Below are 26555 nucleotides of genomic sequence, written 5' to 3'. Positions count from 1 at the left end.
CTCTATTCTCACTTCCCAGAATAGGGAGGCCCTTTCTCCAGTGGAAGCACTTTTTTATAAGAGAAGAGTCCCATGGGTCTCTTCATCTGCACCTCAATGCTTCACCAGAGAATGGCTGGAAAATCTTCTGAATCCATGACAGTGAATCTGGCTTCCAGCTGTGTTCAAAGAGAGAGTTCAGACAGGTTAGCCCAGACCCTGACCAATAAAAGAAGCCTCTGTTGCGGAGGTTCATTCAATCAACACATTGTCCGAGAGGCTATCAGTGTCCAAAATGTCTTGGCAGGATCTGCTCTTTCCAGGGTTTCTTTAATAAAATAAGCACATACATAGAAGCCCAATGAAACATATCCCTAAAGCAACTGGAAAACTGGTGGAAGCACTTCTATGGTCGATGTCCAGTCAAACCCTAAATGAAATAAACTGTTTTTTAATCACCACAACGAACAATATAATTTAATTTTGTATTCTTCAATACTTCCAAATCCTGCCAAGATTGGGTCTGGTGGTTTTCCTGCAAAATCAAACTCCCTAGTTCCCCATGACATGAATCAGCATATTGTGAACAAATTTGGGAACATGGAAGGGCCTTGATCCTCTGATGATGATGATGACTCAATTATCTGTAACACGATAACTAGTCTCAGGTATTTAGTCATTGAATACACTGACTTTTGCTGTAGATGTTCGAAAGTACCGTGGCACTAAGACTGAAAAATATCAGATTTCAGAAGATGATGCTCACCAGTTTTAATGGTTGAGCCAGTGTTTCCGTACACTGCAACATTTTCGAAAATGATATAGCCTATAAATGGGGCTTGTACTTTTACTACACTTCTGAACTAGGGAGCAGATTGAGGCACACCCAAAGACTGTCAGCTTATCAACTATGTTCATCTCTTAAATAAACGTAATTCCTTCGCTGTAGTTCCTGGAATGTGGGCACTATAGATATGATATCATGGAAACAAACAGTTTACTGTCAAACAACAATCCTTAACAAGATGGTCCAAAATGATTACCTCAACTGTGGTGGAAATGAAAGAGCTGTTAGTGCTCTCAGAGTATTTAAGGTGAAGCCACACTAGGCACCAAACAGAGTTGCAAAAAAAAAAAAAGACTTAAGTAGAATAAGTTTCAAACATCTTCCATTGGTCAGGAAACAGAGTCCCACTTCAAACCAAGAGTTGTTATGACCAGCCAAGTCGGGCCTTTCAAACAAACAGACCGCAGTTCAAATTCACCTATCCGTAAGCCCCTCCCCTCGGATGCTGATGAGCCAATGGCAGTTGAGTATCATTTGCACAGGGACAAGAACTCGGACATCTTTAGGTTTCAGTGCCATAGAGAAACAATGGAAGATCTGAAGCTCTCACCGATTTGATGGTGTTTATGCTATAAAAGTTGTAAAATGATGTGCCTGGGGTTCTTGATACCCCGATTCCAGGTATCCTGGGAGGATGGGCATGGAATTTATTTTAAACCCAAACAAGACCGAGCAAAATGTCTGCTTTGGATTAAGCTGTGTATTAATCCAATGATATGGATGCAGTAACCTAGTTCCTTAAGGATTCAACCCCAATCCCAATGAAGACGAAAACATTGATTTTCTGGTTGTCATACTCTGATTAAGTTACAATTAAAGGTAATGAGTCCATGCTAAGTCACAAACCTCTATGCTAACTGTTCTCACGTCATGCACAGACTGGCCTACAATCCAGTGCCCCTCCATATTAAACTGGTTAAATGTAAATTAATTGAATCTTACCCTGTGGTACATGAACAGTGTTGATCCTGTGATCATCTGCGATCGTTACAACCGTAACACGAGGCTTCTCCCGCTTGCATTGTGATCTGTAAACCCTTGCTTCCAAATTAATCTGGTTACACACTATATATATTTTAAAATCCTTTATATATCCCTCCATGGCATATTTAAGTCCCATTTGAATGCTCCTCGACGAGAGGTGGTCTTTCTGTGTCTAAAATGTATCAAAAACATCTTGGGACAAGGTTTTCACACTGACGGCTGTCATTGAATGCCGTTTGTTTGTCCGAGTTCGCAACAGTAACTAAGGGGGGCGGAGCTTACCGATAGGTCAATGGATGCTGCTAGAAATCCAGTTGGTCATATCTTGGTCGCCTGTGGCTTTTACTATTCCCACTGGGAGGACCATTGGTCCTATCTTTGTGTACCATTAGAGGATTGTATGCATGATGTTTCCGCGATTCCTGCCAAGACCCACAAACTCCCTGACTCTCGAGGAATCATAAGAGTCATTCCTGTCCCCAGTGCAAATGCCAACCAGCAAGAACAACAAACAGGGCTCTTGACCACCTCCAGTGCCTGGACACCCATCATAAACACTTCTCCAAAGCCCGACTGATATTGCCATCCGTTCTGTCATCAATAGTTACAGACTGTGACTCCACGGCAGAAAGGGATGGCGGTATTTGTTCACCAACAATCTTACTTGGGTTGGACGTACCATTCCCGAAGTGTTCGCATAAGTTCATTGAAAGACGAGTCTGTTGCCCCAGTACATGCTTATTATCACCTTCTATGGTCATATTTACTAAAAACAGGGGCGATGAAGGACTTTCAAAGATATCAACACATAATAAAGGGTAACGATATAGTGATCTCATCTACATTTCATCTGCTTTGCCGTGATGTCGAACTATCAGGCCAGTGGATTTGGATTCGCTAGGACTGCAATTCTTCTGAATTCAGTTTACGAGAGCATGGTCGATTAAGAGAGGTTGATGATGTCTGGGATCTGTGTGGCAAGGTCCAAAAAAAGAACAGTGGAACATTTCTTTTTATAATGAAAATGTCTGCAGATATGACAGATTTTAGCATCTTTTATCTACATAACACCAGGATGCAGCATTCTCTGAAACGACAACTGGAAGGTCGGGATCCTCCAGACTCCCTAAAATGAGATGCTAGGACAATTACAAGGAAATATAAATGATATAAGACTATCTTTCCGGAACTCTGCAAATTTTCCTAAAGTCAAAGTCCAAAGAGTCACCACCCACACTGCGTAGACATACGGGAAATTAACGACTAAAAACCTTTCCTTTTAGGGGATATACTGGAGTATGGAAGAAAAAAAGTGTGACTAAACGCTTCCTCCTGTCAGTTTAGTTTAGGTTGGTGTAACACTTCTGAACACATACCATTAAATACAGTCACTCGGTAGTTTATATAGAAAGCACCTTAGGATATCCAGTATATGAAGACCATTGCTAGTTTATTTTTCAAGGAAAACTAAGAAAATGTCACTATCGCTGTCAGAATATGCCTACTTCCATACTATATAGGTCAAAAACAGTATAGGAGACAAGTAGAATGACCAAATTCACAGTATTAATAAAACAGTAAATAAAAAAGTACCTGGATGACCAGTGAGTGCGCATTCAATGGACACTTACTATCCCATGAGGCCACAACAGAGGATTTGTGAATGGAGGTGGTGAGGCACACCTGACACGGTAGGTCACATGACAATGACAACATGGGGCATGTAGTACGCACAAATTTCACTCCTTCCACACATCCATCCATACATTATAAAACATATTTTTTTTTTTTATCCGTGGCTACGCAAGTTTCAAACCGAGTGTAGAACCTACTATACAGTATGCAATTTCAGACGCATTATATGATCGATGCCGTTTCTCATGAAGTAATGTGTTTACCAGTATCATGCGTGTTAATATATTCCTTACTACCAACAGTTGGTGGTTCTGCAATTAAGAACCACTAAAAATATATAATCTGTATTGACAATGCAGTGGATGGTCTTATGAAATTCTCATAAAAAGTTGATTTGGTCACATTGCAACCCTCATAATATTATATTGCTGCTTATTTTAGACAACTGATATATTAGGTCTTCAGGTGTACATACTGTAAATTCAATGTGTAAAACTCACCTAGTATGAAGTGTTTTAAAGCTTATCCACTTGTCCATGAGTCATTTTATACATACAAATATACACATCTAAAATCTCAATAAATGGTCACCATTTCATTTTAACCACCTTTTTTTGTCCTCGTTTCATTTTAGATCCTGCAATTTGCAGGCATGAATTTAAGTTATGCTTATTAAAAAAGAGCAGCATGTATTCCCAGCTGTATTCAGCTGGCAAACAATCGACCAAATGTCAACCAAAAAAAACATACACTGTATAGCATATTACAGACTCACAGCAATAAAAACACAGAATCTCATGTTCAACATATATATTTTATTGTAATGACTGAATTCTGTCATGTAAAACGTCCCTCAAGAGGCCATGATAGGTCAAGTGGAGGAAACAACATAAAAAAAGGAAAAGAAGAGTGGGGTCTGGACATGCTGTGACACGCTGAAGTCAGAACACCTGCAAGAAAGAGCAGAGATCGGATATTACCAGACCTGAGTTAGAACAACTGAATTTAAGACATTGTATAACGAAATTTAGTCTCATTTGAAAACTGTACACACACCCATACCAAAAATATAAATATAAACTACTGTAAACAACTGGTACAGAATTTTAATTTATAAACCAAAAAATATATACACCATTTCTAAGAGCAATTACAGAGAGATATTTCAAAATGGAATCTCTATATAATCATTTCTTAAAATTATAACTTTTCTCTATTCTAATTTAAATCAGCATAGACAAAAAAGACTGAATATGAATATATATATATGTTTTTAAATGCGACAAAGCCTTTTGTAGATGTGAAGTGTGTGTTTTTGAAGATCTGTACAGTGTGAAGCTTCTCTCATTGCTTACATTCCTCAGGAAGTGAAGGCTTTGAACCGCGTGCAGAGAATAAAAGCCTCTAAATTTACAAATGGCATACCATCTAAGGCCAAAAACATCAGGGAATAATGGCCATGGAACATGAGGGAGTCGGATAGAAGTATGCAAGTACAGGTGAAACTCGAAAAATTTGGATATCATGCAAAAATTATAATGATTATGGCTTACAGCTTATGAAAACCCCAAATTCAAAATCTCAGAGAATTCGATTATTACATTTAATCAATAAAAAAAAAAAAAGGATTTTAAATACAGAAATGTCGTTCCTCTGAAAAGTATAATCATGCATGTGTATATAGTTATATATACACTAAATATATCAGTTTCACCTTTGAATTACTGAAACATGAACAGTTGCACGATATGTCGAAGTTTTGGAGTTTCAGCTGTGTGTGAAACTGCACTGATGTCCTGTTTAACACACTGAAGTACCTGTGGGGTTCTCACTCGTCGATGTATTCGAAGGGCTCCGGGGCCTCGGGCTCCTGCTCCTCCTCCTCAATCTTGGGGCCGTGAGCAGAAACGGGCTCCACCAGCTCCTCATCTTCCTCACTGGTGTCTTTCAAGATGATGATGCCACCTGTGTGCAACTGGGGGAGGAAGAGGATTACTATAGTGTGTGATGGTAGTTGTCTAGAAATCGTATTTAGTGGGAAATGCAGAATGACTTCCTGCTAAAGCACATATTTGCATTTTTGAAGTCTCCTAAAATCCCAAAAGAAAAAGCAATTGGCGGTTCTTGATGTAATGAGGCGATTGTGGGTCTCTCCCATTCAGCAGCAAGAGTGCTTTTCAAACATTCACAACAGGCCCAGATTAAGAGGAAAGGTCCTCGCACACCGAGTCGTTAAATAAATAAATACGACCTCACGTTGTGTCAATCACATTTACACACTGTTTCCCAAACTTTTGTCTGTCATGAAAAAATTCGGATCGGGTTCAATTTTCTGTTTTCCGCTTCCGTAGCAAGCATTTTGAGGAGTTTTGACAATTCAAAGCCACCGTACAAGCAAATGCAAATGCAGAACTGTTTCAGGGTCAGTTGGTTCACAGATACTGGTGGTCTTCTTTTTAAATGTGGCCCCAGTATCGCTAGCAAAGCCTCTGAGCCGCTGACATCCTGAAGTAAACTCTGAATCTCTCGGGATAATCCCACTGTGAACTCTCCTTCCTCTCTATGCAATCTCAGGATTGGATGGACCCAATATTTCCTCTTCCTGTTTCTCTTTTAAAGAAGAGAGAGGACATCAAAATCCTCCTCACTGCTTGAAGACTCCAGTTTGTATTGTTTTGCGATGACATATAAATACGCATCAGACTCAGTCGAAAAAACACATACAAAAATGTCGGACTCAGTGAGCAAGGACCTTAGACCCGTAATCCCACACTTTGTCCAGAGGAGAACTGAGACTGAGTCTGGTTTCTCACAGGGTTTATTTCTCCACTGATGGGGTTTGTGTTCTCGTCACTGTCGCCTTTGGCTTTTGTCTGGCTTAGTTGGGGACACTTAATATTCAACAATAATATTGATCTTCCTGCATTGACACCATTATATGAGAACTGAGCTGGACTAATATATATATATATATTAGTGGTGGGCATAGATTAATTTTTTTTATTCTAGATTAAAATGGCTCATTTGAATTCTGCCGAAATATTTCTACCCAAATAATGACTAAAAGTAAGTCTTTGAGAACGGGTTTCTCAAGCCAGGTGGCGCATTAGACCAGGGACTCATCTCCTGTTTACAAAATGCATCACAAACTGCTTGAGAAAGCTGTTCTACTATAATAATTGGTGATGAAAATAAATCATGTTCAATCAGAAGTACTTGTGTTTACTAACTGATAGAGCTGTGCTGACGGGCTTGCCTCGGTTGCACTCAAACATAGTAGTTTGACGACGACTCTTCCCCTGCGCTACATCAATGCTTGGCCCGGCATCTACAACATTAGCTAAGGGATGCTTTGCGTTTAGGTGGTACTTGAGACTGTCAGCTGAATGTGTGGAACGCTTTTCAGAGAAGATAAGGTAACTTATTTTAGCACAATTCACACCCAGCGGTAATTCAGGAAAACAAAATCTCCGAATGCTCCACATGAAACTTTGTCAGAGGTCTTCAATCCTGCTCCTGGAGGGCCACTGTCCTGCAGAGTTTAGTTCCAACCTGCTTCAGCACACCTGCCTTTGTATATTCAAGCGATCCTGAAGAGCTTGATGAGCTGATTCAGGTGTGTTTGATTAGGGTTGGAACTAAACTCTGCCGGACAGTGACGGTGGCCCTCCAGGAGCAGGATTGAAGACCTCTGTTTTAAAGCAACACCAAGGAACTTTTCCTCTCCGGTCACACTACAGGTTGGAAGCGGAAGTGTCCATTACCGCTGTCGTAAATTATTAGGATTATTAGGAACACCATACTAATACTGTGTTTGACCCCCTTTCGCCTTCAGAACTGCCTTAATTCTACGTGGCATTGATTCAACAAGGTGCTGAATGCATTCTTTAGAAATGTTGACCCATATTGATAGGATAGCATCTTGCAGTTGATGGAGATTTGTGGGATGCACATCCAGGGCACGAAGCTCCCGTTCCACCACATCCTAAAGATGCTCTATTGGGTTGAGATCTGGTGACTGTGGGGGCCATTATAGTACAATGAACTCATTGTCATGTTCAAGAAACCAATTTGAAATGATTCGAGCTTTGTGACATGGTGCATTATCCTGCTGGAAGTAGCCATCAGAGGATGGGTACATGGTGGCCATAAAGGGATGGACATGGTCAGAAACAATGCTCAGGTAGGCCGTGGCATTTAAACGATGCCCAATTGGCACTAAGGGGCCTAAAGTGTGCCAAGAAAACATCCCCCACACCATTACACCACCACCACCAGCCTGCACAGTGGTAACAAGGCATGATGGATCCATGTTCTCATTCTGTTTACGCCAAATTCTGACTCTACCATCTGAATGTCTCAACAGAAATCGAGACTATATATATATAAAAATAAATGAACTAAATTAATGACTTCTCTACAACAGAAATGACCCATCATTGAACTTAAGCTGGACTATGATGCTATTTTCTTCTAGGAACAATGTTTGTTGCATTATTTTCCTGTTGTCTCTGTAAAGCTGCTGTGAAGCGGTGTGTATTGCACAGGTAAAGCTGCTGTGAAGCGGTGTGTATTGCACAGGTAAAGCTGCTGTGAAGCGGTGTGTATTGCACAGGTAAAGCTGCTGTGAAGCGGTGTGTATTGCACAGGTAAAGCTGTTGTGAAGCGTTGTGTATTGTAGGGCTGGTCCGAATACCATTTTTTGAGCTTCGAAGCTTCGGTAGTAATGAACATCGAATATTCGAAGCTTCGGCGAGAGGGGGCTGAACATATTCTTTTCACTAATAAAGGCAGGAATCTCTGTGTTGGTCTGTCTTTTTGCATTTTGATTATTTCGAGAACCGTTCATCCAACCGACTTCACAAGGGAGTGCAGTGTTGCATTTGGTGCAATATAGATGGACACGCGAGACGCGACACATTCAGAATTAATAAACTTTTAGTCAGCTACAGAACAGCGCGAGCGGGAAGCAGCGCACCTCACGCGGGCAGGGTTTATATGCTCCGAGAACGGACACTCCACTATGATATAAAACGCACACACACAGGTCTGTTAAATTAAGCAGTACTTTTAAGGCAGTCTAATATTTTTCTGACTAACAAATTACTGACACAGTAAAGGGTAGATTTAAATAAAGAAAAACGAAATTTAAATAAAGAAAAAAATTAATTTAAATAAGGAAAAACGAAATTTAAATAAAGAAAAAAATAAATTTAAATAAAGAAAAACGAAACTTAAGGCGAGACACGGTAGGCAAAAACATCGTTTTTTTCTCACTGGTCAATTTTGAGATTTTAGGATATTTGTCTTCAATAACATGTCTTCTTTCAGACTTGTGGTGAAAAAAAGTCCGAAATACACATTTAGGTCTTTATTTTACTACACTTTGTCTGTTTGCGTCTGTAGATTTCTCATAAACTCATCAAAAGTTGTCGTTATAAATCATCCTTCTGCTCCGCGATCGCGATCTGCACTCTGTCATCACACACACCGTTAGAAAGCTTGCTCTCTGCTGTACAATACTGCCGGATCCAAATATGGTCATTTCCTTTTTATCACCAACCAATCGTGAAAGTAAAAGGGGGGATTTTACTCTAAATGCGCGATCTCATTGGCTGATGCTAATTCTTTAAAGCCCGTTTTCTCAAAATGACTTTTCTCTCTCACTCCAAGTCCGAAATCTTCACGTCAGTAGCACCTATATACACCAAACTTTCCAGTCTTGTACCTAGTTATATTATGAAGACATTTACAGAGGGATTTGTAAATATATCATTCTTAGCCTGATTTACATAACATTTTATTCCAAAAAACATGTCGAAAATCATTTTTTTAAGGCTATTGGCAGTATATTCTGATTTACAGGATAACAAAAGTAGATATCCATAAATCCCTCTGTAATTTTTTTCCCATCTAATATGTGAACACAATGAAAAAATAATTTTGAACCTGGCTTTATCCAATACTCAGATTTCGTTTTTTAAAATAAATGCAGATTTGCGCATATTTAATTAGATAATGTCTAATTTGCATATTTAAACATTAAATTACAGAAAACTTGTAATACATTTTGTTCTCATCTTAATGTAGGTAATCAACTGGCAAAGTTTCATGGTGATATCTGCTAGTTAAAAAAAATACCCTATTCACCTGTAGTGTCTCGCCTTAAATAAAGAAAAACGAAACTTAAATAAAGAAAAACGAAACTTAAATAAAGAAAAACGAAACTTAAATAAAGAAAAACGAAATTTAAATAAAGAAAAATGAAACTTAAATAAAGAAAAAACGAAATTTAAATAAAGAAAAATGAAACTTAAATAAAGAAAAAACAAAATTTAAATAAAGAAAAACGAAATTAAGTTAAATTAAAAACGAGATTAATTTAGATTGATAATAACGGGTAAAAGGCTAATACATTTTGTTTCTATTATTCTATTTTCCACAATGTCAAAGCAACGCAGCTTAACCCAAAACACAAGCTCAGGCATGCACTTCGGTCCATACAAACTCCGCTGTTCTGCGCTCTAGCCAGAGAACACTCCCGTTGCAGTTAGGCGTCGGTTCTATTTCTAGCATGCACGCATTTTCCGCGTGGCTCGAGCCGCGCCTGAGACGCGTGTTTCACACAGGCAGTGTGCAAACTCCAACCTGTTAACATGGGAGCTGAAATAAATACGTACATGCCACACAGCTGAGAAGCTCACGCCATGCAGCCAGTGTGTCGCCGGCCTTATTCAAGCGCGAGTGAGAACCGTTTCGCGGGGGATCCCAGGTGTGCAAAAAAAACTAAAAAAAAACGAATATTCGAATGTCAAATTTTCAAATCGAATACCAACCCACCGAACGAATATTTGAATATTCTGGTCCAGCCCTAGTGTATTGTACAGGTAAAGCTGCGGTGAAGCGGTCAGGACAGTGAAGTAAAGCTGACTTGGACTCACGGGTTTGAAGGGCTGGTATCTGCAGTCCGGCATGGTGAGGACCTTGAGCTGGGCCGGCATCGCACGCGCTGGGTTCTCCAGCATCTGGAAGCTTGGCTCTGGCTCTTTCTTCTTCTCTTTTTCCTTCTCCTTCTCCTTCTCTTTTTCCTTCTCCTTCTCCTTCTCTTTCTCCTTCTCCTCGTCTTTCTTCTCCTTTTCGGCCTCTGCCTGCGTTTCCTGCATCAGATTAAGTGTTTGGTGGTACATGTCATGCAAAAGGTTTCGGGAAGTGCTTTGCAAAAGGTCTAGATCTGTTTTTGGACATTCATACCACTTCCATCTTTTCCTCCTCCTTCTCTTTCTTCTCCTTTTCCTTCTTCTTGGCTTTAGCCGTGATGGACAGAACGGCGGTGGAAACCTGACAGGAGAAACAAAATAAGCCATTAAATCTGGATCTTGTTGAGATCTGTCAGGTCAGGTGTGCGAGTTCGTGGGTAATACAGACCTTCTCCTTCTCCTTCTCCTTCGGGACCTCCAGGGGTGGAGGATAGGCGAAGGTGGAGGGTTTGCAGTTGGAGCGATACTGCACCTTCGGCATCTGTTAATAGGACAGAACTTATTCATTAGAAACCGAAAAGTATTGATTACATTTTCCTACTGACTACTATTACACTGTTAGCATTGAAACATGTCTACGTCAAACTCTAATGCAGTGCTACTCATTGCGCGGCTCGCGAGCCTCATGCGGCTCGCCAAGCTTTAATTTGTGGCTCGCATGGCGGTAAATAATACAGTGATATGATCAAGCAGTCACTACGGATATTTCATAAAAACATTAAAAACAAGTAGTGTTATAACACCACCCATTAAAAACTCAAAGTGTCAGCTCTATTACAAATAATTTCGATCGGATTGAAAGGGGTGGTTTATCGAGAGAACATGTAAACACTTGATCGATTGAAAACTGAAATTGAAAGGACGACATATTACGCGCTGAACGAGCTGTTCTCCTGATCAATAAAGTGACGTATAAATGAGTTTCCTGCCATTCTATAATTCTCCTTTCACTGCGTCTGTGAAGTGGAGCAGGACAACGGCTCACCAGTCCTTGTTTCTGATTCTCATCCACAGACAACTGGTTTTGGACATTACTTCGTGATTAAAAAAAGCACGTCACGACGGTTCATATGTTCATAGTCTCCAAATTATGACCAGAATTGGATAAATATTAAGTCTGCTGTTTAGAAGAAATAAAGATGTTGATTAGCTGGTTCAGGTGTTGTAGCTGGTAACTGGTGTTTAACTCTGTAGGACCGTGGCAGAAGAAGATTGGACACCGCAGAGCTAACCACAACATCAATGTTCCAACTTCTGCTAATTCTTCTAGCAGGGATTAATAGTTTGGCTCCTGACTGGATAGATTGTGATTTTATCTTTTGTTATACTAAGGTGTGTGTCCACCAAAGCGTTTTCAGCCAGCTGGAAACACTAGCTGTGGCGCTTGAGAGCGTTTTGGCAGCATAGCATCTTAGATTCAAAGAACCTTACATTTTTAGAAACTTAGTTTTTTCAGTCGAGACGCTTTGCTCGCTATGATACGGAATTTCTGCAAAAGTGTTACTACTATCTAATTTCACAGATAGTTTGTTTCTGTGTGGTTTCTATATAAAAAGTCGATACAACGTTTTAAATGATTTTGTTCCATTATGCTTGTTGTCATCTGTTGGCGTTGTACAAGCAGAATGTGGCGGTTGGTCGGTATATCACACCGACCAACCGCCACATTCTGCTTGTACAACGCCTTGTACAACTGCTTGTCCCGCCCCTCCTCCACTGTGATTGGACGGCTGGGTCAAAAGTGCCAGTGATGAGCGCTGCGTTTTACCCAAAGTTGAACATTCTTCAACTCTCAGCGACCAGTAAAAAACGGCAGGTGCTCAGCGTGAAATAGACGCTCAGCTCCTCGTTACGCTCCTGGTGTTTTAAAAACGTGGTGCTCCCATTGAAAACAAATGGAAAAATACTCCAGACGCGTAAAAAAAAAATAGGCTTTGGCTGACACAGGGCTTAATGCAGGAGATACAGATATCCTACGACAAGTGTTTCTGCGGTCCCACGGTGACATCACATTTTGAAGTATAGGTTAGGTTGGACATTTCTGCTTACCTTCAGGTCCTTGTTGAGGCCGATGATGGCTGTGGGTATGAAGGCCAGGGACAGGAAGTGAGAGAGCGGGAACCAGAACCAGAACTGGGTGAAGACCAGCAGACCCACCACAGACGGCATGTGTGTGTGTCCTGTGCGAGACTGCAGAGAGATCGTCACGTTACGCCCACCTGAGGACAATCAGAAAGTGTTATAATGCTCCTCAAACAGCCTTTTCTCCTCTAAAGATTTGGTCACATTAATGAAATTTCGGCAAAAACTAGGGATGGGCATTTTTCAAAAATATTGCCTTCGAATATTTGTTTATTTAAATGACGTTTAACGAATATATTGTATTTTTTAAGTTTAAGTCACCATTTCTGATCAAGCTTACGATTATGCAATATAAACAACACGCTTACAATAGGCTATATGTTAACGTTTTCTTTTAGTTAAAAACATTAAACAGTACACCTGTGTAAACAAAAAATATAAAGAACAAAAGCATTTAAGCTCAAGCAGCGCGAACGGAAAAAAAAACGCCAAATAAAGCAAACTAGGCCAATTATGGTACAGAACGTACACACACTCGAGTCAGCATATGGCTATCGTGTTTATATTGTTTCACGTTCATGTTGAGAAAAACAATAATATCCACATGCTCGAGTGAGAACGTGCTGACAGATGTTGCAGAGACACAGATAACGGTGTTCTGACTTTCTAAAAACACTTATCTTTTCTTAAAACGTCTCCCTCACGAAACTTAAAGTATGTCTCAAACTCATTTTGCTATCAGTCATCTCTGATCACTCGAACCACAGCTGCGCTGACCTGCAGTCGTGATGCAGTGATGGACAGCTGTCTCTCCTCAGTCAACCGTTTGGATTTCATGTGATTTCTCATTGTGGTGATGATATAACTCAGATTCATTCATTAATTTGATCCACAGTAATCCCATTTTGTATTGTAAGATCATTTAGTAAGATCATTTTTAATTAATTCGAAACTTCGAGAGCCAGACGATGACATTGTGATCAAATAAAATAAACGTAACACGCTCTACAGCGCCACCCAGTGGATTTAATTACTGCGAGTTAGTGATTGGGATTTATCATGGATTCACTGCATTAACGGCCAGCAAAGTAACGTAGTAAAATGTGAATAGTATTTTATTTTTCTAATAATAATTACAGATCGAAAAGTTGAATATTCATGCACACCCCTAGCAAAACCGGTCCATTGTCAGTAGTGTAGCAATGCATGAAGCACCACTCGCTTTCAAACCAAGCAGCGGCCGATGCGGTGAATTAGCATGACCAACCTGAGCACGAGTGAAACCTAATCTTTTGCCCCTGATACGAAACTCCCGATCATGCAATTACCTATTGAAATGACTAGTTTTCGCCCATTGAATTTCGTCAAGCAATGTTAAATGTGACCAACTCCTTAAGCTGGCGGTTCTTACCCAGAATAAGTGATAGTGGCTACGTTTATATGCAACGAAATAATCAGTTAGTAATCGGACTGACGGCTCAATCGGACTGAAAAGCCTTCATGTAAACACTTTAATCGATCTGATTGAGCTCGGTCTGAATGAAATTTCGATGGGATTGAAAGGGTTGTTTATTCCTTTTCTAATCCGATCGAGAGAACATGTAAACACTTGATCGGATTGAAAAACGAAACTGAAAGGACTGCGCATTTGCAATGACATAGAAATAGCGTAATGACGTATGAAGCGCTGAACGAGCTGTTCTTCATGTTGAATAAAGTGCATATATACATCATCCTAAAACTCTCCTTTCACTGCGTGTGAAGTGGAGGACAACATCCCACCAGTCCTGGTTTCAGACTCTCATCCACAGACGACTGTCGTGCTGCTGATATTTATCACGCACTAATAGTTCATATGCTCACTGTCTCCAAATTATGAAATAGATAAATATTAAGCTGTTTAAAACAAATAAAGAACCAATGTAGGAGAATGGTTGTTATGCGCAAACAGCGGACAACTGTGTATATTCGTCCATGTCAAGAAATATATTCCAAATTGAAGCTTGAGACATAAACGCACACATAACTACGATCACATGTTTAGCGTTCATATAAACGTTCAGATTAATCAATCAGAATGAATTCAGTGAAGTAAAAGTGAAATAAAGTGCACCAGACTTTATACCGATATTTAAAAGGACTCTTGGATTCTGGACTGGTATCATTACACTATATTTTAAGGTTGCAAAAGCCACACATGCGAGGCTGAAAGGAGAAGGGCATAGGTGTGGATATCTTGATTAACAACTGGCGTTTCAGATGTCCTTTCCTGTCGAGGTGTACGGAACATGGAGCCGCTACAGAATCGGGCTGTTAATATGAGAATAAAGGTCACGGCCTAAGACGACTCCACCCTTAAACTGCCTGAGCGGACAATACCGGGAGTGAGGGATGAGTGCCAGGACGGGAAGAGGTGTGCACACGTCCATAATGCATTTATAAAGAAGATAAATGGGGAGAGGGAATGGTATCATCAGTTTAAAGCATCGATTTGGCTCAGAATGAAAGGCATCGCAGACAATAGCTTACTTTTGTCACAGCACGTTAAATTATTAGACTGCAAGTTTCCTGTTGGCATCTACTGTAATTGCCTAGAGAAATTATGGCCTGTATTGTTTATTTTGACTGCAGTGACTTACATCATTTGTGACAACCAAAAACCCAAGTGTTCAAACTCTCGGCCAAACCAGGCCATTAATCATCCAGACTTTAAAATGTCATTGGGGGTCATAATTTCAACAGACATTGCAATTTCGGTCACACTTTAGTTTAGGGTCCAATTCGCACTATTAACTATGACTTCTTGCCTCAAACTCCTAATTACTGCTTATTATTCCTAATTACGGCTTATTAATTAGTAAGTTAGTTGTTAAGTTTAGGTATTGGGTGGATTAAGGGATGTAGAATATGATCATGCAGAATAAGGCATTAATATGTGCTTTAAAAGTACTAATAAACAGCCAATATCCTAGTAATATGCATAATAATATGCAGTTAGTTAATATTGAGAATTGGGCCCTAAACTAAGTGTTAACCAATTTTTACATTGCTAAATTCAATTTTGCAATATTTATGCAATCTTTTTTATTGCTTATTGGAGTACTGTGGCATTAGCTTAGCAACATTAACATCAAACACCAACATTTGTGCAACGAGTATTTTTATGCCTATTCAATTATTGTGATGTTAGCTTAGCAACATGCTGATGTCAAACTTCAATATTTGCGTGTTGGCCATTTTTATGCTCATTGAAATATTGTGGCATTAGCATTAGGAACCAGCTAACATCAAAGTCTATTGAAATCAAATGAGTCTATTTATGTAAAACAGCTATTTAAGAAGTTGTATGAAAGTTCAGTCTGCCTGTGGTGGTATGGCTCATGTATTTAAATGAAGTATTGAGGCATGGACCCCTGACTGAAACCTTCAAATTCCCAATTGATTAGCTGTAGTGGTAATAAAGAGATCATTAAGATGCAACGTCGTCTCAGTGAGTCTTAATTCACTAACCGTGGGCAAAAACACTCCAAGTGAAATATTCTGAATCTTCGCTAACCTGTATCGGGTTGGTATACAAGCTGATGTTTGGGAAGCTGGGGGCAAGAGCATCTTGAAGGTCAAAGCATTCTTTCAATATTAATAGGCAAGCCCCCCTGGGAATGAGTGAATGATTGCTTGTAAAGTCGTGAAGACGTGGCGCTATCTGGTTTCTAATGCCACATTCTTGTCACGGTCCTATCAGTACTTTATCTCACACAGCCTTAACAGGACTCACCTGCCTTGACATGCATACAAAGGTTTGTTTTCACCCTCGCATTTTGCACTGAACACCCAACCATCGAGTTATTTGAGACAAGACTCTACAAAGCACATTAACCCAGAAAGTAAAAATGAAAAATAAGACAAATCTACATGCTTCCAAATATATCTATACATTTACCAGTTGATTTAACAGAATTAAAGCTTTAAAAGGAGAATCTCAGAATTTGATTTGACCCCAAAATCAAAACAAATTAAAAGTAAAGCTTGTTTAAAAGATACTTTTTTTTTTTTTGTATTGACTTTTTGTATTGCATTTATCCACATTTGGTACTGACCTGCATCCAGGATACCTTGAGCCAGAATGGCCCCAAATTTGGCCATCACATCATCATGCTTGTCGTTGATCACCTTTGAGTAGAGCTGCCGGAACTGGTTCACCTGTGGAAACAGAGGCGATGAACAGCTGATCTCTGATACGACTTCTGTAGACGGACACAGGCGGTTTCAAATTAAACAGCGCGAACAGGAAACAGTATACCGGCAAATCTCAAAGAAGTGAAATCTTTACTCTCTAAATAGACGGCTCTGGTCTTATGCTGCAATCATGACTTGTTATAATTACTGTTATTAAAAGGGATTTGACTTTGTTCACGTCCTCTGACTCAGATATGATTAGCTTCTATGGATTCAAGTGCGAAATTACTTAATTCGCTTTGCAAAATATTGAAGCCATATCTGAATACAGAGGCATATACACGGTTAACTGAAGTCTGTTGTAATTCATAATCTGCTTTCTTTCCCCAAAGTTTAAGGTCAGGCACATAAAACGTGGCTAGCGTGAATCAAAGTGTGCCCGTAAGGGATATTTAACAAACGATTGCCATTACTAAAACTCCAGCTCTTTATTACTCCATAAAACAGGGATTTTCAAATCAATTTCACTTTCATGTGGCCATTAAATTTGCAGCCCAGTAATAATCATGTGGTAAAATTGAAGGAAAATCACCCCAAGAAACAAGCAAATGTACCGTGACTACACAACCACACTGTAGAAATGATTGGACGAAGTCTGAAATTATAAAAGGCCAATATTTATGACTTTAGGTGTGTACTAGTATCTATAATAAACAGTAAAATGACAGACTATTGTTCATTTTCAGTCTGTGTAGTCTCTAAAACCCACATAATTTCAACCAACTTCCTCTAGATACTATCCATCCATCCATCCATTTATTTATTGGAAACTCATTGGTCCAACATGCAGTTCACATTTTTATATTAGCATTAGCTGTGATTTTGTAGCTTTGTCACATTCCACTGTTAGGCAAGGACTGAAAAATGTGGCATGACGTAGTGTAACCACAGCATTATCAGTGGTCATTTACAGAAATGGGGGACTCGAGTCACATGACTTGATTCGAGTCTGACTCGAGTCGCAAATTTAAGGACTTGAGACTTGCTTGACTAAATTAAGAAAATGACTTGAGATCCAATGAGTCGAGACTTGACTTGACTTGAACTGTATGACTCGAAAATGGTTTCATATACATTTTTATATAAATCATCGCAATATTGATGACCAAAATGAAAGCAACGGAACCATTGACGCCAGTCATCAGATTGACGCATCAGATTGACGCACAGAGCACAGAAAATACATACAGCGCGGTGAGCGTGAATAGTGGTCAAAACAGCATGCCTCTTTATACAATATTATGTTTTCAAATGTAGCTTTAAGTCTGCCACTTTTTCTTTCAAATCCTGCTTTAAAGCCAAATCTGTCGCTCTTTCCAATGACGAAAAACAGCATAGAAAACTGTTAATGGTGTTTTGTCGTGTTTTATGTTCCTCTTGAAGCAGGGTCAGATGTTATCAGGGGGGCAATGTGAGCAGAATTAATATGCACCCAAAATTCAAGATGTAGAAAAAATGTCCCTAGAATGAGTTATTTTTATATTCATAACATATGATAAAAAATATTTCCAGAATATTGGCGCGATTGCAAATGTGATGATAATGATTTTATACAACAGTCCAGTAAACAAAGAGTGAATATTGTGGTGTGAAATTTTAGACGTAATATTGTAAATATTCTCTGTTTTTGCTCTATTTCTCCAATGACAGTAGTTTCAAACAAGCCACAGAAAAATAGTAGTTTTGTGATTGAGTGACCGAGTTGCTTAGTTCCAGAATGAATCTGCCGCTTTGAACGAATCAGTTGAATGAATGCTTCTATGACTCGTACATTAAGACGTTGATTTGGCGCCACCTATTGGCGGTTTCTTAGCAGGACTCGACTTGACTTGCTTGAAGTGAACCATTGCCTTGACTTGACTTGGTTGCGTGTACATGCGACTTAGACTTGCTTGAGACATGATGGTATGGGACTTGAGACTTACTTGTGACTTGAACATGTGTGACTTACTCCCACCTCTAGTCATTTATATAGATTACGTTTACTAATCCCATGAGCCAAATAATTAACCCCGACAACCCAAAATCACACACTCCCCTTACCTTTGGACAGGTGACCTCGGACTGTTGGATCATGATCAGAGCGGAGGCGATCAGAGCACCCTGTCTGACGTAATTCACCGGGTCATTGGTCATGGGCTCCAGGAGATTGATTGCTTCCTGTCGAAGGAAATCACCAGTAAATGATAAATATTGAATATGCTTATGGAAAAGTAAAAGCATATATTGACACCGCATGCTGAATGGTCAATCCTAAACCACAAATTCATCAGATTCCCAAGTATCTAATCATCATTGAGAATTTGTCATAATATGGTAAACTGAGTATATAGAGGGGAAGTATGCATATTCAGATCCTAATTTACCTAATGATACACACACCACAAAGAAAGAGCTTTCCATCCCTTTCTCCCAGAATGGTTCAGTTGGGTTTGTTTAAGAGGGGTATTTAGTGTCACATTTGATCTTCAGGTCGAAAGCCAAACCATCCAGCACTTTTTGAATTACGACTGCACTGAAGACAGTCCAAAATAGCAAATTTGGCTCATAGATAACTAAAAGCTTAAGTATCATTACACAACATACAGTATCCCACTGATACACATATTTGTGCAATTGCGTCAGAAGTTGTTAGGAACGAGTCAGACAGAATAAAGCAGTCATTACCTGTAGCCCAAGACAGACGGAGCCAAAAAAGGATTGAAACAACTCCAGAAATTTGAACGCAGTAAAAATAACCAGGTGTATAAATTACAGACCCGAAGCAGAATTTGTGACCCATTAAAAGGCCTGATAGGTTTGAAAGTGTGGGAGAACTTGGCTCGTACGCCAGTCTGATTTCCCAGCATCGCCACAAAACCGCCCATGACTGTATTTGGGCACCTGAGAGGGATTTGGATTAGGATTAGAGGTATTATTATATTATTATAAAGTCAAGTGGTCAAAACCAATCTTCATATTCCCTTTTCCAGCTCAGCTAAAGAGGGAGTTGAGAGGTAAATGGCAAGAACATTGTCCAAGGTATCCGTTAGACTCTCATCTCCACTCAAGCAGTAAATGTGCCATATGTGACTCCTCCACTGGTAATGCAATTAGTCGCAGAACCAACCTGAGCGTGTAACATCTCTCAGGATTGCTGTAAGAGAGCTCAAACATCTCTCTTGGGTCTCGGCAGACCTCGCTCAGCTGTCTCACATACTTAAGAAACTTTTTTTTTAGCCATCAAACCTTTAACATTCACATCTGGGCTCCAGACTATGATTAAATGGTCACAAATGCAACAACAACAAAAAATAGTGATAGCGAGTTAAAAAAAATCTGAAAAGTTTGTATGCGCCTATGTCACTATGTGAGCTTGTGTTAACATTATTACATGGACTTTAGGACTGCAGCTATCGATTCTTTTTCTAATCGATTAATCGAGTAATCGGATATTTTTTTTGTGTGTGTTTTATTAACAGAATAGTTATATTAAACTTGTGTCTATTTCAGTTAAAGCTGTTATAAGTTATATACTATAAGTTATATAGTGTGCCAGTTATAAAGCTATCCCATATGTTAATTTTCCTTTAAGATGTTATAATATAACCACTCTAAGCATCTAAGCATATTTGTGTATTCTGGTAGTTTAACGCTGAAGAAGAGCTGTAACGTGACTTGTTGTTGAACACGCAGTAAAAGCTGACGCACTTTTTGTTCCGTGCGTTTTAACTGAAAAATGAGTACTTCGAATCTTTATTAAAAACCAACAGGCTGGGGACTTGTTGTCTGTATTTGGCAGACGTGAAATACAAACAAGGTCTCGCAAAGACTGCAATACAATATTTGTTCCTCCATCACGTCCCGGTGTGTACAGTGAATGCATACTGAAATTATTGTTACGTGGCTACATAAAAGTTTAAGCATATGTGATGCATTGCTGCAATCGGTCTGACTGGCGTGTGTGTGTGTGTGTGTGTGTGTGTGTGTGTGTGTGTGTGTGTGTGTGTGTGTGTGTGTGTGTGGGTTCTTTTTTTAGGCTATACTCTTGCAATTGAACCTGATAGTTACGTTTCGCTACGTCACGGCATCGCTACAAATACAGTATGGGATTAAAATCAGCGAACATCAATAGGCTTAGACTACGTTACCTTGTTTCAGCGAGTTAAGTGTATTAATTGAATTAAGTGTGTAAAGATCCCACACTTTAGACAATTTCTGCCGTTTATTTACATATTTATTCTCCCTGCCATCGCGCCAACTTAATTCAAAATATATGCTTCCTGAAGAGGTCTGTGTGAATAAACGGTCCGTGTGAAACAATCCAATCCCTGCGCCGCGCGTCATAGGAATTTAACGAGGCTTCGAGGCAGAGTTTTTGCCTCGAGGAATTTTTAGTAATCGAGTAACTCGAGGAATCGTTTCAGCCCTAATTGACGTTTAATACATTGACATTAACACCAGCAAACCCACCAAATGCAGGTGTATCTGTAACGCAGTGGTGGTGTGTAACGCAGTCACTCCCACAAGCCACTTTGGCGGGTTGAATTTTACATAATATGCATTTTTCAACTGTAGTCTTTTTAAAAAGGCATCTGAAATAAACTAATAGCAATCTAGTGTTGTCAAAAATATTGATGTTTGATACATATCGATACTGAAATATCTGAAACTCTTCCGCAGGATATACAAAACCAGCAGCGCGTTCTCGCTCTATAATATCTGACAGCGAGTGACACACAAACCCTTTACTCACTCGTTTCATTTGCTCCGGATGAATATTGTTGCTGTTACAGGGTTTGAATTTCGGCGAGGGATTTTGCATAATTTTACTCATTCCCAAATATTTTATGCTCACACCCAAAGTGCATAAAGACAAGTATATTGGCTATATAGCAGTTTACTGGGTCCGTGCGTCAGTTCTTAAAGTGACAGCAACCTTATATACTGGCTGCCATATTATGAGATAATATAAAAATAAATTTCATGGTATCGCTGTCAAAATTGTGGCCAGTGGAAATGCGTAGTGACTAGTAACTTTGGAAAACCACTAGCCACAGTGACTGGTGAGCAAAAAAGTTAATGTCAAGCTCTGCCTATTACATTATTCATATTGCACAGCCTCATTAATAAGCTAATTCAACGAAAGCGACTGTAAGAGTGCCGATCCAGTACCTTGTTGCCGGTGCCAGCACAACAGATGCCCAGAGCCATTGCAGCGCCGCAGCGGACGTGAGGGTTGTAGCTCTCGGACAGCAGGGAAACCACACTGGGACATTGTTCTGGAGTCCTGTAGACGCATAGAAGAAAAGAAAACACTTGAAGGAAAGACCATACATTTTTCAAAATGGTTTATTTTCTCTGACAGTAATACTTTGGACCGGGTGTAGGAACGGGAGGCTTTAGTTCTTTGTTCAAAGTTTATGCAAAGGAACTCTTAAACTGGTGTGCAGGCTCTCTGTCAAATTGACGTTCGTAACACAAACGATGCTAACTTGATAAAACAGTGCAGAAGAGTTATTTCGGTTTCCATTACTCAAGTATATTTGAAGTATAGATGTGTGGTTACTATGAAAAAGGACATAAAATGATGGCAATGTTAGGCCAATTGTGGCAAACATTTTTAATAAAAGCAGCGGTACTTCCAGACAAAATTGGCTTTTCCATTTTTGTGAAAACCTTGGTTACAATCCAGGTAACAAGGAGATTCAATTGGTTAAACTACAGTCAAGCTGCCCTTGTGAAAAACTAATTGGCTACACTAAAAGGTAAAACAGCAAATCAGGATTTTCTTCAACTACACTCATCACAACTACACAGTCATCTGTCTTTTTTTTTTTTTTTTACTTGGAATATTGATGTGAATTATTATTTTTACACATGTCATGTTGAGAAAATACATCCCATATTTGCCCCCTTCACTTTCAAAGCCGTTGTTTAAGACGGCAGTGATGTTATTCTGAAAAAGCCTGAAGCACTAAATGCCCATCTAGGAATAAAATGATGAAATAACAGCCTAATTTTCTTCATTAAATCCACAGAGACTCTGTGTTATGTGAGTGTTGGCATAAAGTCAATGAAAGATGAATCGTATTATATTAAAAGAGAATTACTTGTACTCATTTACTTAACACTGAAATTATTTGCAATTTACATAAAAAAAAACACAATAAATAAAATTATAATTTCAAGTTGTGATCTGAGGGAGGCAAAGATATGGAAATTCTGCTAATAAAAGCATACAAGTGTCTTTGTTGTGGCCAATAACTGAAATGAAAGCCAATATTATGAATCTATACTGCTTTATACTTCTGTATAACTTTATAACGCTTATGCTCCAATCTTGTTTTTACGCGTTTTAAGCTAAATCAATAGGGGTGTAACAACACCCTCATGTCACGATCCGATACATATCACAATACTGAACTCACTATATGATATTGCGATACTCCAAGACATATGATAAAAGGTTGAAAAAAGTGTTACAGTGTGTGTGTAAATGAATAGACTTGGAGCCGGAAACCCAATGCACAGGACAAAAATATTCATGATTCAGAATAAAAATATTCATGATTCTGAAGCTGAAAATACAGAATAATTTCAGACTAATATGCTTGCACTCTGTCACTGACTAGATATAGCATATTTAAAATAATTTAGGCCACTTTTTACTGGTAACAAGACATTTGGCATTATCAGCACCCACAAATATTCCCCCATTGCATTATTATACATTACATTCAAGATTATATATAGTTTAATGTAGTACTGACATTAAAACTTTTTTCCTCACACTGAAATTTAAATTTGGGTGAATTATACACGATACATATTGAAGCATTTTTGTATTGCGATATATTGTGAAATTATATATTGTTACACCCCTATAAATCAGTCATATCATAAAACTGCACAAAGAAAACATGAGTGACTTTATTTTCTATGGGCATCATACTAATCTGATCAATGTAGATCATTTGATTGGCTGACACCAATATACTAACAAAAGCTGTGCGCAATACCGGGTTAACTTAAAGTGAGCTGACTGACAATTATAGCTCAGTTTAGGTCAGGCAGAGTAGCCTTTTAGAATAATCTGGTCTGTAATAACGGACAGCATGTCCAGTGGAGATGACTGCTCGAACTCTTCCCACCGCAAAACCCTTTCCGTGGGAAGCTAATCCAGTTTAGCACTCGCATACGAATGCCACTAGCAATAAAAAAGGATTTGACTTAATCTTTCATCAGGCTGGAATTAACGCGTTTCACTTTATACCAAACTTGGCAGGCTGGGAAACCGTTTCAATGTTGATGAATTTGGAAACCTTCTGTACAAATACAAGTCTTAGCCAGGGTCTTATGCCTATTCACGAACATTTAGTTCATCTAATCCTGACTAGTCATTCGGGCTTAGAAGCTTTAGTCTTCATTTGTTTACAAAAAAATGTTCACTCAGAAATCTAGATTTGCCTTCAATACGTTATGGTATTTATACATAACTACTTGCCATTGCCAATGTGTTCAAAAAATTAAGCACTTTTACAAAAAACAACATTTGCTTACACTCCACACTTAATACACAACTTTAGCAGTACTTTACTTTAAGTACTAATCTACTTTCTGCACTTTCTACAATATATTAGGGATGTCCCGAGCCGAGCTTAAGGATCAGCATCAGAGTCGATTTTGCAGATCGTGGCTTTTTTAACTGATTGGTATCGCAAGCCTGATCCTTTATTTACGTCAGGTGTCATGCAGGTGTCATACAGTAGGTGGCGCTAAGCACCTTCAAGTGGGTTTGCCAATCGCCATTAAGAGGAAAAGTAGTTCAAATGCTCTCCAGTAACATGCGAGAACCAATGAGGTTTGATTTAGCGCATCACACAAGCACGGTTGAGCATATTTGATGCGCAGGTTTGTAACGAATCACTCGAAAGTCGTTTATTTACGATTTACTTGTATTTGCTGTCGGACTATCTGAGACATTGTTGCCAGAACACATTGCTATAGGTTGCGTTTTGCTTCAGACTTGAGTTTTCATGCTTTCTAACTTTAAACCCAATTGTTTTTCATATTATTGCAATTATTCTGCTTAAATTTATCAGTATCGGTAGTCCCATAACTTTAGTAGTTAGGCTAGTAGTTTTTGCAGTGGTATCAGTGTTGGGTGTAATGCATTACTAAGTACTCAATTACTGTAATTCAATTACTTCTCACGTTTAATTACAGTCTCTTTTGATGTAATTGCATTTAATACACACACACACATACCATATATTATATATATATATAAAATGTATATGTAAAAGTCCTTCATAAGAACTGCTTTGTCTTACTTGGAAAACACAATCAGCCTCAACAGAGTCTTAAATCTTTAGCTAAAAGCGCCCTCCTAAATTTGTTTTGTCTGATTTCAGTTTTTTCTTGTTAACTTTTATAAACAAAAGACGGAGCATGACACACTCCAGGAGTCAGAGGCGTACATGGTTCAAGAGTTTCTCTTTGCCAGACGCAATCCAACGCACCAGCAAACTGAACAAACAAAAGAGAGGTTTGTACAACAGCCCTTGTTCCACTGAGAAGTATTTCTTTACTAGTTAATCATCAAAGTATAGAATTCAGGTTTATGAGCTGTTATTCCTTTTAACAAGCATTTAAAAACATTTTTGCATTACGTTTCCATTCACACACAACATTTTTTTCAACTGAAATATCTCTCATGATCTTAAAACTTTTTGATCTAATGGCTTAGACAACACAGATGTCTTCAAAACCAATTTCGAGCATTAATGCGCATGTATGAATTTCAAAAGTAGTATATTATTTTTCAAGAGGGCAAACTGGAGCAGATAATGAATGCAAAGCAGCCAACAAGTGTCAAGTACACATACTCTATAAAAATGATATGATCAATAAGTAAATGGCAACTGTTCCCAACTGTGGCAAATGTTTTCATATTAACTAAGATTTATTTAATCAATTTCAACTTAATTATTTTGTTGTTGTTTTTTTTTTAAGTTTAACTCGATTTTAAGTCAGTTTAATAAAATATAAAGAACTGATTTTTTTTTTTTTTTGAAAGTCTTTAAGTTGAAGTAGTTAAAACTTTCTCTACAGTGTAGAAACACCTTTAATATTTTAAAAGCATCCCAAGATGCACCTCATGAAGCAGCACCAGAACGAGCCTCAGGAATCTAGAGAAACACACTGTGGTAATGAGAGGGGGAAGCTGGACAAAGACCCAGCAAGAAAAAAGTCATTTAATGCAGAAGTGGGAGTCAAGTCCTCAATCGATCTCAAAATATGACAGATCAGCCCCTTAGTATTCATAGGGTGTTCAATGACAATCCCTCCAATCTGGATTTATGGACACCTGAAGATTATTACCTTGGTGCTTTCAAGGTTCAAGTACGTAGAGATATTTTTATTTTCTAAAAAATGCAAAGCAACACCATCATCTTTTCTTTTCGGAGATTGATGAAAAACTACCTGTTTCTGGGGAGGGGTTTGACACAAATTCTGAAAAGTAGACGGCTGGGATGTGCAAAACTTATTAAAATAGTCTAGTTGACTAAATTGGGGGAACAATAAGGTAAAAATAAAACATATGGTAGTCACACTGCAGCATAAGACAATGACTGATAAATGTGAATATCTGCTCCGCTGCATTGAGGAAAACGACCCCCCAGGATCCCCGGATCCGGTGTCGACACATCCATCAGTTTCTCCAGGTCGAACACGTGAGCGAGCGGGAGAGAGAGGGAGGGAGAAGCAGA

At 38.9% G+C, this 26555-nt stretch overlaps 1 protein-coding gene across 1 annotated transcript in view; it reads right to left on the bottom strand.

Moving 5' to 3' along the window:
- Positions 1 to 4245: 4245 nt before the first annotated feature.
- The window catches only part of psmd1 (proteasome 26S subunit, non-ATPase 1), a 49214-nt gene continuing 26904 nt past the window's right edge, over positions 4246 to 26555 (bottom strand). The window contains exons 17-25 of the mRNA XM_077202544.1: positions 21955 to 22069; positions 18844 to 18960; positions 16662 to 16764; positions 12532 to 12701; positions 10871 to 10963; positions 10697 to 10783; positions 10387 to 10602; positions 5263 to 5420; positions 4246 to 4395 (exon numbers count right to left, since the gene is read on the bottom strand). Coding sequence (XP_077058659.1) covers positions 5274 to 5420; positions 10387 to 10602; positions 10697 to 10783; positions 10871 to 10963; positions 12532 to 12701; positions 16662 to 16764; positions 18844 to 18960; positions 21955 to 22069 — 1048 coding nt within the window. The 3' untranslated portion in view covers positions 4246 to 4395; positions 5263 to 5273. The remainder of the gene's footprint in view (positions 4396 to 5262; positions 5421 to 10386; positions 10603 to 10696; positions 10784 to 10870; positions 10964 to 12531; positions 12702 to 16661; positions 16765 to 18843; positions 18961 to 21954; positions 22070 to 26555) is intronic.

Source organism: Siphateles boraxobius, unplaced genomic scaffold, assembly GCF_051911475.1.
Source record: "Siphateles boraxobius isolate OS27281-9 unplaced genomic scaffold, OSU_SipBor_1 118, whole genome shotgun sequence".
Lineage (NCBI taxonomy): Eukaryota > Metazoa > Chordata > Actinopteri > Cypriniformes > Leuciscidae > Siphateles > Siphateles boraxobius.
This window is presented reverse-complemented; position numbering and strand designations above follow the sequence as displayed.